This window comes from Ursus americanus, chromosome 33 (genome assembly GCF_024610735.1).
Source record: "Ursus americanus isolate L20-20 chromosome 33, mUrsAme1.1.p, whole genome shotgun sequence".
In the NCBI taxonomy this organism is placed as follows: domain Eukaryota; kingdom Metazoa; phylum Chordata; class Mammalia; order Carnivora; family Ursidae; genus Ursus; species Ursus americanus.
In genome coordinates, this window is record NC_142159.1 from 30407572 (window position 1) to 30424611 (window position 17040).

The following is a 17040-nucleotide window of genomic DNA, read 5'->3' on the forward strand; positions in this document are numbered from 1 at the left end:
CCCTAAGCCATGCCAACACCCCCTTCGCCTTTGCTCCTGCTACATCTGCCCCCCATCTGCTTGTTTCCTGTCTCTCACTGGCCGAACCACCTTTCATAAGCCATCGCTGGGCAGCAGCACCTAATTCATCTGGGCTCTCAACCTTGACAGCCCCCGTTAGGAACCTCAGGGCCCTCTCCTGTCCAACGCGTCTCTACCCCCTTTCCAGGAGTGGTGCACCGAGCAAGGCATGGAACCTTCTCCTGAAGCTTCCAGCCCTGGAGCCCAGATCCCCAGCCACCGCTCACCCACTCACCCACTCACCCAGGTCACCTCACCTAGCCACCTGAGGGCCCTGAGCCTCAGCGGCAATTGCCCTGGGAGCCCCCTCCTTCTGGAAGCATCAACTCCCAGACACTCCTGGTCCTCCCGGCCCCACTGGCCCACCTTCTCCTTAACCCCCCAGCGTGAAAGCCTCTTCTCCCCTCGCTTGACTCCCAGAGCAACCCACCTGCTCCCTTATGTTCAGCGTCCCCTCCACCTGGTACTGCATGGCTTCCTGGCCTCTGTCCAGTTGGCTCTCAGCTCCTCAAGCCCAGCCCCTCCAGATGCATTAGGGTAGTACCCACCCAGGTGCTCCAGTGCCTTCATCAGTGCCCCACCCTCCGGCCCAGCACAGGCATATCCGCTCTGCTCCAAAATCCTCTCTTCTCTTCACCAGTACTTGCGCCCCAGCACTCTGTCCTACACAGCAGGAACTCTTCCCGTGAAGTCTGACCGACTCTGGCTCAAACTTCTCCAGCTCTTTAGACAGAGCCCCAGCCTAGCCAGGCCTCACGGGTGCATCCTGCCTGTCTCCACCTGCTCCTGCCACACTGTCCCCCTGTCCTGCCCCTCCCCCCCCCCCCGGGGCCTCCAGCTGTTTGGGCTGGGCCTGCACTTCCTCTTTCTGCTCCGAGCACCTTCCGTTCAGCCACAGGGCCCTTGCACTCATGTGCCCATACCTCCTGCCCCACCTCAGGCCTTCGCATCCTGGCTCCAGCAACTTGCTTACCCTCAGGTCTGGGTCTGAGGACCAGGTTTTCCTGGAGCCTCAGGCTAGTCCTGCCCCTTGCGCCCTGCATCATCCCGCTTATCCCTCCTTAGCACCTCCCCCATCCCCAGCGCCCGACAGCTGACTGGCACACAGCATCCATTCCACACACATCTCCTGAACAAACAAGTTGAAGAATAATGGATGAAAATGGGAATGCTTACGGGCTAACAGGTCACCCAGGTGCTGAGTGTATGGGTATTTTTGTTTTCTTATATTCATTTTCTTATTTTCTATTAACAAAAAAACAAAAAAAGAACACAATTATCCTTTATAAAAGTCAGGAGTTCCAGGGAGGAGGCCACTCAGCTCTCCCTTCTTCCCCTGTTCCTTGTTAGAGGCCCACAGGGCTGGTCGGTCACAGCTCCACGGGACCGACCCATCTTAGGACTTCCTGCTTCGGGTCTCCCAGCAGAGCCAACAGTCGCCCTCCCACTAGGCCAATGAAAAAAGCTGTCTGCCCAACCCACCCACCCACCCACCCTGGCTGTACCCCCAGGCCCTCCTACCCCCTACCTACCCTGCCCCCCAGCCCCCTGCCCTTAGTACAATATGCCCACTCTCCTCACAGCCCTTCTCATCCTGTGCTCACGTACAGATGTAGAAGACATGTGTGCAAACATGCACATGTACTCATAGGGGGTTGCTGTCTGCAAGGCCGGTCACCTCCAAGGTCACCTGGTGTGCTGGCTTCCATGGGCCCCACCCCCATGCATAACAGTGTGGGCTCTGTGAAAAGCAGCCCTACACCCCAGTACAAGGCCCTTTTCTGCATCCAGAGCGTCCTAAGGAAGCCCGGAGCCTGTGCTGTATCACAAACTTGAACAAGAAGCCACGGGAGAGGAGCCAGCCAGGTGGGTAGTCCCTGGGCCAGGCAGGGCTCGGCGGTGGTGTTCGGTGTGGACAGATGCCAGCACCTCTTTTAAAGTGTTCAGACTTTATTTCACGGTGATTGACACACAGACACAGACTGGAGTTAGTAACAGGACATATGGGGCTCCCTCCAGCCTTTGGGCTCAATGGCCCATTCCCAGCTGTTGGGAGGGTTAGGGCTACAACCCCCACAGGAGGGCAGGTGTGTGTGTGTGTGTGAGGACAGGTGGGATGGGGCGTAATATTGCAGTTTCTCTCCTGCCTCTACACCCACCCGTTGGCCTTGGTCTTGGACGATGACACCCCTCACACCAGAACCAGACAGAGTTGGCTGTATGGTGTGCTCAGCTGCCCTTGGGCCAGGACAGGAAGGGTGATGGCCCGTCACCCCAGGTGTCAAATAAAATCAATGCATAATGGCTGGCGGTCAGGCCCGGACATCCATCCTTGAGAGGGGGATGCCAGCCACCTAAGCAAGCAGGCAGTGACCATCAGCCACATCACAGAGCAGCCCTGCTCCCTCTCAGGGCTCCTAATGAGACCTGGGGTATCAGGGAGGGGACACAGCTATGTCCAAGGTGGCTGGGTAGACAGGCAGGGCTAGCTAAGGGCCAAGGTGCCCTGACAAGGTCTGGGCCTGGCCTCTGTTCTCCAGCACTCTGGGATGGGTGGACATGGTTGAAGGGAGGGGTACAGTATAGCCCCAACAGTAACATTGCTTCTAAGTCACAGTATTGGCACAGGAGGCCTGGGAGGGGCCAGTCTGGGCTCGAGGCTAGCCCTGGCCTACAGCACACGCAGGGAGCAGCTCAAGTGGAAACCTAGAAAGGCCCTTAGGGCTTGCATGAAGGAAGGGCCCCCTCCAGCCCCAGCAGTGCCTTCCCGCTCCGGGGACACAGGCCCAGCACAGGTGGACACACGGGGGAGGCACGGCAAGAGGGACCGAGACACGGTGGCCCAAGGTGGAGGGGCACATCCTGAGGCTGCCGCTGGAGTCAAGCCCTCCATGCTGCCTGTGCCGTCTCCCCCTGCAAGTTCCGCAACACACAGTTTGTCTCTGTAGCTTGTCTGCTTGGACGGTAGGGAGGCCGGTCCAGCAGTCCCTCTGGCCAACACATAGGCAAGAAAACCGTATCAAAAAAGCAATGAGTTTACAAAAATAGAAAATAATGACAACAGGGTGGGTGGTGGGCTGTGGTGTGTCTCATGGGGCGGCACAGGGCCGAAGCTCTGGCTTGGTGACAGCATCCTCCAGCAGGTGCAGCGGGCGCCGACCCACCACCACGTCCCGTAGGCAGCCCACGAAGCCTGTGCCGTAGGCCTTGGGCAGGGCCTGGCCCATGGGCAGCTTCTCCAGGCCACCTGCAGGAAGACAGAAGGAAGGCCACCCGGTTGTGACTCAGGGATGGGCAGTCTGGGGCACTAGCCAGCAGAGAGACCATGGGTACTTGAAAGACCAAGTGAGTTACCCGAGGCCTGTCAGTGCCCTGCGGGGAGGGGGGACCCCATGACCAGGAGACATGCTCCAGCCTCCTGGCCCCACAATCACCCAGGGAACTGCAGTGCCTAAGACAGGAGGGGACAGGGCCCTACCCTGGCCAGTTGGTCTGCTGTCCTGGACAGGGTGACTCAGGTGGCACTCTCAGTTTGCAGCCCCAGGGGATGAGGTCTGTCCCTCAGGGATTCTGAGACCCTTGGGTACCCCTCCCCGGCCTCCCTGCAAACACTCACCCAACCATAGGGCTCCGTCTGTGTCTAGCTGCGTGGCACCCAGCGGGGAAGAGCCAGTCACGGGGGCCTCGTTGCCCACCTGAAGGGAACCTTCCCTCTGTTCCCTGGGGGTGTGGTGGGGTGAGGCCATCATCAGGCAGTTCCAGAGGGCACACCTGCCACCCCCAGATCCTGAGTCCCACATCCATCTCTCCTGGAAGTCCCGCCCTGGGGCCCACCACCATCACCCCTGGGGGCCAGAACGAGGTGGCACTGATCCCCAGGAGAGCACCTGGTGGCTAGGGCAGGGGGCCCCATGTGGGTTAGACTTTGCTGTAGGGGATGGCCAGGCTCCGACCCTATGGACAGGTCTCCGAATAGCATCGGGCAGAGCAAGGACTCCCTTTTCAGATCAGGGCGTCCCTGGCCATAACTGCTTCTCCTTTGTCCTCTTGTCCCTCCCCCATCGCTGGCAGTAGCCTCCGGTTGGGCACTTAGCCCTGCCCCCACCTCAAACCTGGGCCCTAGCTGCAAGTGACCGGGCACGCCCTGGCTGGGCAAGTCCAGGCACCACCCGCCGCTATTCTTGGTGTGCCCTGGGCTTCCCGCTGACCTGTGTGCCCTGACCCGCAACCAGCGGTTGGTGTTGACCGGCACGGTGGAGCGTAGCACCACAGGCTGGGAGCCCAAGTCATAGGTCAGCTGCAGACGCCCGTCCACAATGGCCAGTGCGACGTAGTCAGCCCGCTCCGTGGCCTTGCCGCTCCACAGCACCAGCCCCTGTGTGGCCTCCGTGCGCAGGCTCAGCTCAAAGTGGTTGCTCTGCAGGGCCTTCTCACTGCGGGGCAGAGAGCTGGTCAGGGCCTCCAGGAGGGCAGCCAGGGATGGGGTGTGGGAGGTGGGAGGGCAAGGGCCGTGACGGCAGCTGTGATGAGACCTGGGGACACTGGATGGGCAGGTGGGTGGACACCCCCGTGGGACACACAGGCCGAGAGATGGATGGTAGGAGGTGGGACCAGACAGGCAGACACACAAGCGGGAGAATGAGGCAGACGGACAGCGGGGGTTGGGGTGCCACTGCTCACCTGGGAAGGGCCCCGGAATCCGGAGCATCAGGACTTAGAAGCCGGAAGAGAGGGGAAGCAGGTGAGCAGGGGACAGACAGGCTGTAGTGTAGGGTCGGAGGGTGGGGGTACCTGGCAGCCCTCCCCATGTCCCCTTTCCAGCAATGGAGAGTGAGAGCGCGAGCACCCACGGAAGAGGCACGGGACCCCGGGGCAGGGCCGGGACACCGACGTGTGTACAGACAGGGCTGTGGGCATGACCCAGGCCAAGTGCAGAGAGCAAGAGGCGAGGCCGAGGGCTCACCTGCCCTGGACGTCTGAACACACGTGTGCACATGCGTACGCACATGTGCACGCTCAGACACGCATGTGCTCTAATGCACGCACACGTGTGCACGCTATGCTGGTGCCTTGTGTCGAGAGCAGGGGCTGCAGGGGGTGGGTGGGGTGGCGACTCCCCTCCTCCAAGCCAGGAAACTAGGCCTTACACAGCACAAACCGCTAACCCTTCTCCTCCACCAGGATGAGGGTCTCGCCCTCCGTGGGGCTGGGGGGAGGCTTGGCAGCGCTGCGTGGATGGGGGGCTGAGAGGGGCTGAGAGTGAAGGCGGGCGTGGGGGCCAAGGTGCTACTTACGCGGGGATCTCATTGGTCAGTTCGCTTGGAAACAAAGAGACAGAGGTGGTGAGAAGGAAGGAGGGGGAGGAGGGTGGTGGGCAGCCGAGCCCAGTGGACGCGGGCCTTCCCCTCCTGGCCGCAAAGTGGAGGGTGGGTGTGGGGGGCCCGGCGTCTTACCCCGCGCAGCATGCACAGATAGGACGGGACAGACGGCAGAGGGCAGAGGGGTGCCCAGTTCCCGGGTGGCACGTTACCTCTCAGTCACGGCATTGAGGTACTCAATGTAGGTTTGTCCGTCGAAGGCCAGAGCGTCCACGTCCCCTGCCGACTTCTCAATCAGCCCTGCGAGAGAGTCGGGTGAGGGCTGCCTCGGGTGGGCTCCCCGCATCCAGCCTCAGCCGCGTACTGGGCAGCGCTCACCCTTCTCACCCTTCTCGCAGTGAAGCCCCGAGAAGCCCCCAGGACACAGGCACTCATAGGAGGCCTCCCGAGGGAGGCAGGAGGCCCCATTGAGGCACGGGTGGCCTGAGGCCTGGGTACAAGGGTGGTGGGCAAAAGATGAGACATCCACGGACCGCATCACGTGCTCCTGGGTCAGCAGCTGGTGGCCTTTCAAGGAGACCTGGGGGTGTAAGAGGTAGAGAACCTCTGTCCCGCCTGCTGTCCCCCCACCATGGCAGCCCCCACCCCAGGACAGAGGCTCCTGCGGGATGGGCCCTTCCTCAAAACTCCACCACCCCACCACTGCAGAGAGCCCCTGGCTGGGATGGGCCCCACCCCTGCCCCAGGTACCAGCTGGATGACGCCGTCGAAGCCGGAGGACACCGCGGCTGCCCGGGCCAGCTTGCTGAAGTCAGGCACCCCGCCGACGTAGAGAGGCTCCTTCAGATTCAGGACAGTGTGTGGCACCTGGGGGGAGACGCCGGGTGAGGGGCTGTGGAGCCTGCTCCCTGGGCAGAGACGAGGACACCGGGCCCCAGATGAGCGGCCCACCCCCTTGCCCACCGGCCTAAGAGGCGGCGTTAGTCACACAGACAGGGCTGACGTGGAGACTTAGTGGGGGCGGGAGCTACTCTAGAAGATGAACGAGTAGGATGGGAGCAGAGACCAGTACCTTGCGGGATTTCTGACGTCCGCAGAGCAGGGTGGGGGTTGCAGAGCAAGGGCCAGAGAGCAGTGGGGGCAGAGAGAAGACAGACAGAGGCACAGGACAGACGGGGGAGAAAACAGTTCAGTGAGAGCCAGCTGTGGGGTGGGGGCTGCCGTGCCTCCCAGGAGGAGAGGGAAGGGCAACGAGGCAGGGGAGTTGGTGGGAGGCCCACAGCCTTGGGGACACTCACCGGAGACTCGCCCAGCACGCGGGGCCCATCACTGACACGCATGGCGCCCTTGCGGCCATTGCGCTCCAGTGAGACCCTGGTCCAGGTGTCCAGGGCCACAGGTTCCTTGCTCCTGGTAGGAGGGGGTACCATGAGCAGGCTCTGGGCCCTGCCAGCCTGCCCACCCAGGAGCCCGAGTGACACTGCCAAGTGTCCCCGGCCTCACCCCCACGCCCACACACGAGGGCGCACCTGATGACCGCTGCCCCCTTGCCCAGGTCATAGCGGAACTCCAGGAAGCGGTCATGCAACGCCAGGGACACAAAGTCCCCCTTGCTGTCTGTCTTCTGCCCATTGTAGAAGAGCAGACCGCTGGGGCCACGCGCCAAGAACACCACCTCCAGTGCCATCTTCTCCCTGGGGTCAGGTGGGGTCAGATGGGGGCATCTCAATGGCCCTTTGCCCTGCAGTCTGGACAGGGGCTGGGGGGATGCTTCCCCTCATCCACCCCTTCTGTCCTACTGACCCTAGGTCCCGCTCAAAGGTGTGCAAGCCTTTCAGCTCCAGGTAGGAGAAGCCGTGGAAGTCAGCCAGGAAGGGCTGGGAATAATCCCGCTCGGAGACTGTGGAGGACAAGACAGCAGTCACACGGGCGGCCGGGCCCACCCCTCGGGTTCCCTGTAACTCCACTGCTCTGCGAGCCCCAGGCCTAACGCAAGCCCTAACGCTAGCCTGAACCCCGATCCTAACTCCAACCAGAACCCACACCCTCATGCTTAACCCTAACCGCCTCATCCCACTCTCCTCCTTGCACTGACAGCCCAATGCCCCCACCTGTCTGGCAGATGGCGCCCCCTCGTCCCTGGGGGCATTCGCACTTGGCCTCCCCGTCAGGCAACACGCGGCAGGGGGCTGCCCCATGGCAGGGGTTCGGCTCACAGGGGTTCTTGTCATCACTACAGGTTGGACCTGGAAGGAGACACGATGGGGTCCCACGCCCACAGACGCACGGGCATGCCCCCCGCCCCAGAGCCCAGACCAGGCTCCATCCTCACCAAAGCGGCCCGGTGGGCACTGACAGTGGAACATGCCAGCCTCCAGGGCCTGGCACGGGGCCCCGCGGAGGCAGGGGTTCGGCAGGCAGGGGTGGTCCCCGCACTCGCCCACCCCAGAGCTTTGCGTAACAGCCCCCTGCCAGCTGCTGAGCTCCAACCGCTGGTTATTGACGTCCAGTAGGCGGATGCAGCCCCTGAGGCCAACACGGATGGAGGTCCTTTCGAGCACCCTGCCACCAGGAGGAGGGTCAGGCATCAGAGGCCAGAGACCAAAGGCACCCTCTCTCACAGCCAACTGTAACACCGCACCCCCAACCAGCCGGGATCGGGGCTGCTCCCTATCCCCGTCCCCACTTCTGGTGCTCCCAGGATGGCCAGGCCCACAAACAGGACAGAATCGAGAAGCAGGTTGAGGGTCAAGGCTCAGGACTGAAGGTTAGGGCCGGCCCAGCCCGTCCGTGGTGGTAACACGGCAGCCTGGGGCTCAGGGATGCCACCCAGGGGACAGAATCGGGATCAGGATCAGATGGGGGCACTGCCATCACCCACGCTGACCCTTCCACCCACTTTGCTATTCACAGGTCGCTTGGGTCTCCTGGATACCGCCCGTAAGAGTCAGGGGTCAGGACCAAGGTCAGGCGCCCAGGGTCAGGGGTGCCCCACCCTCCTTGATGCTCACACGGAAGCCTGGTCCGCCGGGACGCCGCCCACAAAGAAGTCTGTGTCCAGGTTGAGACCATCGGTGCCACTGGGGCTGTGGCCCAGAACAGGGGTCTCGCCATCCACCGAGAGCGTACCCCGGCGCCAGTGCCGAGACAGCTCCACGCGATGCCAGCGGCCGGGCTGTACAGGCACGGAGCTGGTCAGCACGGCGGGCCCTGACCCGGTGTCAAACCTGGGGGTGGGAGCAGGCACTCAGGACGGCCGAAGGGGGCCTGGACCCCTGCTCAGCCTCCGCCTCCCGCCCCCACGCCAGCACCGCCCTCGCCCGGGCTGCCCTGCCCAGCACCTGAGCTGCACGCGGCCCCCCAGCAGCGTCAGCGCCAGGAAGTCCTTGCCCTGGGCGTTCCCGTTATAGAGCAGCAGACCCTGCGGCTCCAGCGCCCGGAACTCCAGCGCCAGGCGCAGTGTGTGGTAGGCACGGAGGGTGGGGAAGGCCAGGAAGGAGCGGGCCCCGAAGGCTGGCACAGAGGGGTGCAGCGCTGCAGGGAGACAGGGAGGGACCCGCTGGAGGGGCACAGAGGACCCCGGCCCGCTCGGTGTTCCCCGCCAGCCTGAAAGCCCCGGACCCGAATCCCCACCCCGGCCCTGGCCCCCGCTCTGGGGCAGGGAATTCAGCCTGCCCCTCGTCCCAACCACCTGGGCCCCTCTGCCTAGTCCCCAGCTCTCGACCGTGGCGTGGCCCGGCCCGGCCCCAGCCCTCGCCCCCCACATCTGCCTCCCCACCTCTCTCCGGCAGGGATGACCTTTACCCTTCTCACAGACGGCACCCCCCCTGCCCACTGGGCAGCTGCAGGTGAAGCTGCCACCCGAGTCCTGGTCCTGGCAGGTTCCCCCGTGGAGGCAGGGCTGGGAGTCACAGGGCTTTGATGGCTGCTGGGTGCCTGGGGGCAAGGGCCGGCGTCCAGGCACACGACGGGGGGCAGTGGTGGGGGGCTGGCGTGTGGTGGGCAGGGCTGTGGTCCTGCCAACAGGCCGGCTTGTGTGACTGGGGTAGCGGGCCCGCTGGGTCACAGCAGAAGGCAGGTGGGCTACAGTGGTGGCTCTGGCCGTGGCTGCGGCGGGTGTGGCTCCTGTGGTGGCCCCCATGAAGAACGCGGGAAACCAGTCTGAGGGTAGAGGGGCTGTCAGGACGGACGGAAAGCAGGGCACAGGGAGGGCCAGCAGGCGCAAGGGTCCTGTGGGTAGCAGGGGAGGGGACAGGCGTGCTGCGGCACTTGGCCAGACTGGGCACTCACCGAAGTCCATAAAGCGTACGTGCTCCTGCGGCGGCCGCCTTACCCCCAGCGACCGGCGCCTGGACGCCTGTATCTGCCGGAGCAGGGCCTGGGCCACGTCGGACGCCCTGAAGGTTGTGGCTGAGGAGGAGAGGACATGGAGCGTTGTCGGGCCCGCACAGACACCCACTGCCTCCTGCGAGGGCCCGGCCTCGGGGACTTACCAGGGTCGAAGTGCACGTCCACAATGGCTCGGACGGAGCTGCCAGGCCCCAAGTCCCGCAGGCGGACGCTTCGGAAGTCCTTCTTAACATCCGAGTTCCGGAAGAGGTCATCCAGCTGTGGGCGGGCAGTGGGTGAGGGCTCTGGGGAGCTGCCCAGCCCTGGTCGGCAGGCCCTCCCACTCCAGCGCCTCTCTGGGTGTGTCCTGGGAGGGAAGCTACTGGTGGGCAGGGCCGCACCCCTGCCCCGCAGGCCCTGCACGTACTGTGTTTTCGATGCTCCTAGCGGTCTCCCCAAAAAGCTCTGACTTGGGGTCGGCCATCTCCGGCGTGTAGAACAGCTCTTGCCCCTCGACCCCCTCAAGCTCCAGTACGCCCTGGAACGCCTTGGTGGCTGTGGGGGAGGGGGCAGTGAGGCCCTGCCTGGCACCCGCCTGGCCTCAGGGTGGGCCACGGGCACAGGCCCCAGCAGCAAGCCACAGGGTGCAGGGGGTTAGTCAGATGGTCATGAGGTTAGTGGGGTCTCGGGGCAGGGCTGGCATCAGTTACCGGGCAGACTTCTTGGAGCAGTGCTCCAGGCCGGCTTGCAACAGGAAAGACAAGTTAGCCGCAGGGTCCTGGGCACCCACATGTGTGTGGGGGCCAAGACCACACGTGTGCAGCCTATGCTGAATCCCCAAGACCACGCCCTTGTGTGTGCCAAAATCAGAAGACGGTAAACCCTGAGTGCCCACCTGCTGGGCAGGCCTCCTGCCTGGGAGGGGAGACAGCGTTCCTGGCCACGTCCAGGCCACCGTCACGCTCCACCCCAGGCCCCGGCTCCCCACTCACCAGGACAGTTCGAACCCTCTGTGTCCAGCGAGGGCGTCTTGCCATCCGAGCAGCAGCCCAAAGGCGAGTTGTAGCACGAAGCCCTCTCCATGGGTGGCCCAGGGGTCACAGCACTGCCACCTTCGGGAGGCTCGAGTCCTGGGGAGGTGAAGTCTAAGCCTGGCCCCAGAGGTAGCCCTCTTGGGTCCTGTCCCCCACATCCCTGAGCCCATGCTCACCCCCTGAGCCAGTCCCACTGGCCTCCAGGTCACCACTCAGTCCCTCATCGCCGCTCCCATCGGCACTGCCAGATTCACCAAAGGCGGATGTGGTAAGGCTGGCTGCCGTGGCCGGGGCTGTGGGGGGCATGGTCAGCATGGGCCTCGGGGTAGTCCTGGGGATGCTGGCAGCGGTCCAAGGTCCTGGCGAGGGTCGAGGAGTGGGCTGGCTGTGAGGGGTGCTGCTGGGAGCCAGGGGGAGGGCGCTGGGGGGGGATGGCAGTGCCTTGCTCACGTTGAGCCCCGACGTGGCCACAGGTATAGACGTTGGGCGGGCGCCAGGAGCAACAGCGTCTGCAGGAGGAACAGAGTCTGAGTGGACAGCCAGGGCAGGCAGTCAGCCCGGAGTCAGGCCTTCTTGGTCAGTGCGGGGGCGGTGGGGGGCCTCACCCTGGCACGGGCCAAGGCTCTGGATGGAGATGGCCAAGCCCTGGCGACAGGCGATGGTCCTCAGCTGGCACTCGTTGCCGTAGGTCACTCCATCCGACCCACAGACCTGGGGCACAGGGCAAGGATGCTGGGGGGGAGGCCCCTCCCCACGCCCACCACCCTCCGCATGCCCCAGCCCTCACCTTGGGAGCAGTGGCCTCCGGACAGGTCGATGTGGGGCACACGCAGCGTGCAGAGCCAGCCTCCTCCACGCAGGATGCCCCAAACTCACAGCGCATCTCAGCACACGTCTCAGGCGCCAAGGAGTCTGGGGCAGACAGGGGACCCTGCTGGCTCAGGAGGCCTTGCTCCTAGGACGGCCCCACCCCTAGCACGGGGAGCCAAGGTCAGCGCCAGCCTTGGCTCTCACCTGTTTCACAGCCACCAGGGCCCAGGGCGTGGCCAGCTGGACACTGCCCGCACTTGGGTCCGGCCACCCCAGGCTTACATGAGCACAGCCCGGTCATCTGCTCACAGTCGTCTCGCACAGCGCCCCGGGGGTCACAGCTGCAGGCTGGGAGGCAGGGGGAAGAAACTGAGGTCTGCGCCTGGTCTCCCCACTGGCTCCAGAGCCTGGCCCACTTCCTGCCTGGCGTGGGTCAGGCCAGGGTCTGAGCAGGTGAGACAAGGAGCACAGTGACAAGATGGACGGGTGCGAGTGCTCGGCTGGGGACTGACCATTGCCCCTGTCACTCACGGGTGCAGCCGCTCCGGCCGTCAGTGACAATGCCACGGAAGTTCCAGAAGCCAGGCTCACAGCGGTCACACTTGAGGCCCCCGACCCCCGGGCGGCAGGAGCACTGACCCGTGGCTGGGTCACAGGTGCCACTGTAGGAGCCATGTGGGTTGCAATGGCAGGAGCCTGCAAGGCCAGGGCAGGATACGGTTACTGCGGCTACGTGGCTCCACCTGGCTGTGGGTTGGGGCTGGGCTTGAGTACTCACTGGGGCAGCCAGCCAGGCCCACGCCCCGGGCCGCAGTGATGTTGTCCCGGCAGCAGCCATAGGGGGTCTGGGTGCAGTGCGGGGGAACCGCAGGTGGCAGCGGGGCCAAGGTGGGGCCTGCAGGGAGGGGCAGAGGGCTCAGACGACACTCACTGCCACATGTCCACCTTGGGCCTGGCCATTCCACCTTAACCTCCCCTGGCTGTCACCACTCAGCCCTCCTGAGGCCAACTCCCGCCAGGACGGGGGTACCTGGAGCTCAGGCTGCAGGTGAGGACCCCACACCATTTATAAAAACGCATCTGTACCCATAGTACCAAAACCACGCAGAACCCCAAAGATCGTGAGCGTGCAGCCGCGTACACACACGCCCGGACCAAGTATGTTCTTACGGACTGGCACACACACACACTCCCATCTACCCACGTCCCCCCCCCCAGGTGCACACCCAACACACCCAGACACACACACGCGTGTGCGCAAGCTCGCACACGCCCACGCGCACTGGTGCACGCCTGAAAGTATAGTAAACGCAATGTATTTACTGGGTCCCCATCGCTCTCCCCGGGACAAAGAGCGCGTCCAGACGGCGGGCCTCGCTCGTGCGCCCCCTCCCGGCACGGAGCCCGGTCTGGCGCACAGCAGGCGCCTGCGGACCGAGGGGCACTTCTGTCCACGCGCTGCGACTGTGCAGACGTGGGTGCTCCCCAGCACTGCGCCCCTCGAGCCCTTACGTGCATGCACGCCCCCACGGCACACACACCTCTGAGCGTGTGCGCGCACGAGCGCAAGGGCCGCTGCACAGACGCGCGGACACTCACCCCGGCAGGCTCCCTGCGCCGTGACGTACAGTTCTCGCTGCGACTCGCACCTGGCCTTCTTTAGCTCACACTCGGTGCCATAGGTGACCCCATCTGAGCCGCAGACCTGGAGGGGTGGTGTCAGCGTGGGTGGCCACAGCCACTCCCTCACTGCCTGCCCAGAGCGGGGCGGGGGGGCCTCACCGGGCTCCTCAGGACGCTATGGCAGCTGAAGTCACAGACGCACGGCCCATCTTCCGAGTCCTCGTCCCAGACGCCGCCGTGCTGCCGGCAGAGCTCCTGCTCACACTCGCCGTCCTCTCCAGAGCCAGAGCCTCCGGAGCCGCACTCAGCTGTTGGGGGGGGCTGAGTCACCTGGGGGGGCCTGTTCGGGGCGGACACGAGGCAGCCCAGGCCCACCGTCCCCAAGCCTACCCTGCTCACAGGGCCCCGCCCGGGCCTCCTCGATCTGGGTCTGGTGCTGGCAGGCGGCCTCTCGGAGATGACACGCACTGTCGTAGGTGACACCATCGCTGCCACACACGGGGCCGGGTGGGGGCCGCTCACACCGGGGACACACACACTGCCCAGCCAAGCACACTGCCCCGAAAGCACACACTGTGTCTCCACAGGTCTCTGGAGAGGGCGGAGCCAGGCAGGGGTCAGCGGACCCCCAGCTGAGGGAGACACAGGACCACGGCCTGCCCACCCCCACGGCCCCACTCACGGCAGTGTCCAGCCGAGACCACGTGCAGGCTGATCTGGTGTGTGCAGGCGTGGACGTGCAGCTCACACTCGCTGGCATACGTGTGCCCGTCGGAACCGCACACGGGCTGAGCCAAGGCCACGCACTCGGAGGGGCACACGCAGCGCCCGGTCTCAGCCTCACACAGAGCTCCGAAGCGGCACTGCCCGCAGCGGTCTGAGGAAGAGGCCCCATCACCACGGCGATCGGGACTCACAACCCCCTAGCAAGACTCATTCGCCCACCACTGACCACAGGGTCCTCGGCGAGCCACCCGGATCTCCCGTCCAAGGGCGCAGGCTGTGGCTTCCAGCTCACACGTGCTGCCATACGTGACGCCATCGCCGCCGCACACAGGATCATAGATGCCCGAGCACGCCTGCTGGCACACACACTCAGCTTCCCCGTTCTTCACAGCACACGATGCCCCAAAGGGGCACTGCACCCCAAGGCAGGGGGACAGGGGCTGGTCTGGGGAGAACACGGGCACTCAGTGAGCTCCTCCTGCTCCCCCAGGCTTTCGTACAAAGCCCCCAGCTCCCCGCAGCAGACCCTCTCCCAGGGTGGGGACAGCGAAGGGAAAGTGGACCGGGAGAAGAGCCGAGTGCTCAGGACACAGCAGAGAAAGGGACAGACACACGACAGACGCAGACAGGGACACAGACCCAAACAGCCTCAGCCCCCTGCCTGAGTGCGGGGACGGGCTGCCCCCAAGACACAGGAACTTCCTGACTGCCCACGGTGGGTTGAGGGAGGGCCAGGCTTATGCAGCCACCCAGGCTGCTAACCGCTGGCCACCAGCAGCCCTGGGACACCTGTACATGTAGGGGGGCTCTCTCCCCAAGGGGGGAGGAGTCTGTAGCCCACAGTCACACCCAGGGCCACAAAGGGGAGGAGGTGTCTGTCCACTTGCTCTGAGGACCACAAGGCCAGGCAGCAGCGAGCCACCCCCCCTGCTGTGCCGGGGGCAGACCTCGGGCTGCGGGCTCCTGGCGGCAGGCGCGGTACCTCCCTCATCCTGCCAGCAGGTCAGGCTGGAAGACACAAGAGGCGGAGCAGAGAGGGAAAGAAGGACAGAGGAGAGAATACAGACGCAGAGAGAGAGAGTGGGAAGACAGACAGACCGACCGACGGACACAGAGTGGGGGCTGCAGAGCCACGGCAGCCTCGGCCGACGCAGTATATGCCATCTCCACCCTCCACTGCACGCCCCCACCCCTGCACAGAGCCTGACTGAGACTTTGCCTCTGCGGGGGCACTGGTGTCCCAGAGTATGGGGCCCAGGGGCCTGGAGGGTGACGGGGCAAGACAGCCTCACGTGGGTACCAGGGAGCCCGCACAAGGACCCCTGCCTCTGCCCACTGCCCCCCGGGTGCTGCCAGCACCCTCCTAACAGAATCCACTGCCCCAGAGCCTCTGACAGACAGCAGCCCCACCAGGCCTCCCCCACAGCTGGCCCTCGCCCAGGACCCCAGGAGGACCATGACTCAGGATGGAGATGGTGTGTGATGACAGGTGACAGGCACTGACGCAGGACCGGCCTGTGCTCGCACAGGCCCCACCCACTGGTGCTCACCACACGGGCCCTGGTGCTTGGCAGGGATGGGACGCTGCTGCTGACACTCAGCCTGCTGGCGCCAGCAGTCACTGTCATACGTGTGCCCATCGTGCGCACACACGGGTCGGTAAGCCCCGTCACAGATGACGCGGTCGCAGGAGCAGCGGGGGCGGCCTCGGCGGGACAGGCACACGGCATTGAACCTGCACACATCTGGGCACTGGTCTGGGAGGACGAAGCAAGCAGATCAGACGGCCCCGGGGGCCATGTCAGCCCCCACCCTGGGCCGTGCAGGGGATCCACGGCATATGGGCTGGTGAGTGGGCACCAGGGAGGAAGGCGGGAGAGCGCGGGGACGGGCAGGGCCGAGGGTGACACAGAGTGGCAGGGCCGGGCCCTCCCCCAGGAGCCACCCACCTTGAGGCTGGCACTGGCCAGAGCGCACTTTTTGGAGGAGAAGGCCACGGGCAGCTCCCGTGCGGCCCATTATGCAGTCGTTGTCATAGGTGACCCCATCATCCCCGCACACGGGTGCTTGCCGAGGAGGACAGCTCTCTGGCCGCAGGAGCATCTCAGGGCGCCGCGTGCGTGGGTGGACGCGGCAGACACGGCTGGGGTCATCGCGGGCGCCCTGGCAGGGGTCTAGAAGGCGGGAGGGCAGAGGTCAGGGTGCTGTGCCATGCGTGCGTGCACACAGAGGTCATGCTACGTGCGCGGGGCCGGGCTCACCGCAAGGGCCGCTGAACTTCTTGAAGATGTTCTCCTGGCGTGCGCAGGCGTGGCGCAGGAGCTGGCACTCGCTGGGGTAGTCAGAACCGTCGCTGCCACACACCGGACCTTCGGGGGGCCCCTGGCAGGTGGCCGGGCACAGGCACGTGGCTGTGTGCCCGTCTGCCGAGCGCACACAGGAGCTGCCGAAGCCGCACGTCACGTTGGCGCAGGGGTCCCGGGACCCTGTGCGTTGGGTGGGACAGGGCGGGGTCACGAAGCCGCCCCTCCGCCCCCCGCCCCGCGCCCCCGGGAGTGCCTGCCAGGCGCGCGCTCACCGCAGGGCCCGCGGCGGAGAAGGCGGATGCGGCGCTGCTGGTCGCACTGCGCCCGCTGCAGCTCGCACTCGTTGCTGTAGGTGGAGGCGTCGGAGCCGCACACGGGCGCCACCACGGCGGGACACGCGCTCTTCTTGCACACGCAGGAGGCTCGGCCCGAACCCTCTGCTCCGGGCTCGCACACTGCACCGAAGCCACACAACATGCCTCGGCACGCTGGGGCGGACAGGAGAAGGCAAAGTCAGGGCCCAGCCCCCAGCCACCCGGCCCCAGGCCCCCGCGCACGCGGTGTCCACACACCTGCAGAGACCCCGAGACGCACTCGGTGTGCTTGCTCACTAGCCCCGCGCCGTGCACGTCCACACGTTCTGTGCCGGGCGCTCACGGGAACACGCGTGGGTGCCCCGGGGCCGCGCGCGCGCGCGCACACAGCTGTGAGCGCGCACACACATCGCCCGGCCCCGCCCCTCTCTAACCCTGCCCGCCCGGGCGCTTCTCCTCCCGGTACAGCCTTCCCAGCCCTGCAGGGCGGCATCCCCCAGGTCTTGCACCAGCGCTCCGT

The 17040-nt window shown here is 65.2% G+C and overlaps 1 protein-coding gene across 1 annotated transcript in view; it reads right to left on the minus strand.

The window, feature by feature from the left end:
• Positions 1 to 1992: 1992 nt before the first annotated feature.
• The window catches only part of AGRN (agrin), a 34323-nt gene continuing 19275 nt past the window's right edge, over positions 1993 to 17040 (minus strand). Inside the window, exons 4-36 of the mRNA XM_045798121.2 lie at positions 16479 to 16694; positions 16162 to 16386; positions 15850 to 16074; positions 15451 to 15657; positions 14127 to 14345; positions 13857 to 14051; positions 13565 to 13765; positions 13334 to 13482; positions 13151 to 13256; positions 12330 to 12446; positions 12083 to 12247; positions 11756 to 11899; positions 11529 to 11653; positions 11347 to 11452; positions 10918 to 11250; positions 10700 to 10837; positions 10135 to 10262; positions 9872 to 9986; positions 9669 to 9788; positions 9183 to 9539; positions 8720 to 8912; positions 8390 to 8605; positions 7711 to 7940; positions 7490 to 7624; positions 7182 to 7278; positions 6908 to 7072; positions 6677 to 6788; positions 6129 to 6245; positions 5766 to 5958; positions 5591 to 5678; positions 4269 to 4493; positions 3677 to 3780; positions 1993 to 3307 (exon numbers count right to left, since the gene is read on the minus strand). Of these exons, the coding sequence (XP_045654077.2) occupies positions 3150 to 3307; positions 3677 to 3780; positions 4269 to 4493; positions 5591 to 5678; positions 5766 to 5958; positions 6129 to 6245; positions 6677 to 6788; positions 6908 to 7072; positions 7182 to 7278; positions 7490 to 7624; positions 7711 to 7940; positions 8390 to 8605; positions 8720 to 8912; positions 9183 to 9539; positions 9669 to 9788; positions 9872 to 9986; positions 10135 to 10262; positions 10700 to 10837; positions 10918 to 11250; positions 11347 to 11452; positions 11529 to 11653; positions 11756 to 11899; positions 12083 to 12247; positions 12330 to 12446; positions 13151 to 13256; positions 13334 to 13482; positions 13565 to 13765; positions 13857 to 14051; positions 14127 to 14345; positions 15451 to 15657; positions 15850 to 16074; positions 16162 to 16386; positions 16479 to 16694 (5624 nt within the window). The 3' untranslated portion in view covers positions 1993 to 3149. The remainder of the gene's footprint in view (positions 3308 to 3676; positions 3781 to 4268; positions 4494 to 5590; positions 5679 to 5765; positions 5959 to 6128; positions 6246 to 6676; positions 6789 to 6907; positions 7073 to 7181; positions 7279 to 7489; positions 7625 to 7710; positions 7941 to 8389; positions 8606 to 8719; positions 8913 to 9182; positions 9540 to 9668; positions 9789 to 9871; positions 9987 to 10134; positions 10263 to 10699; positions 10838 to 10917; positions 11251 to 11346; positions 11453 to 11528; positions 11654 to 11755; positions 11900 to 12082; positions 12248 to 12329; positions 12447 to 13150; positions 13257 to 13333; positions 13483 to 13564; positions 13766 to 13856; positions 14052 to 14126; positions 14346 to 15450; positions 15658 to 15849; positions 16075 to 16161; positions 16387 to 16478; positions 16695 to 17040) is intronic.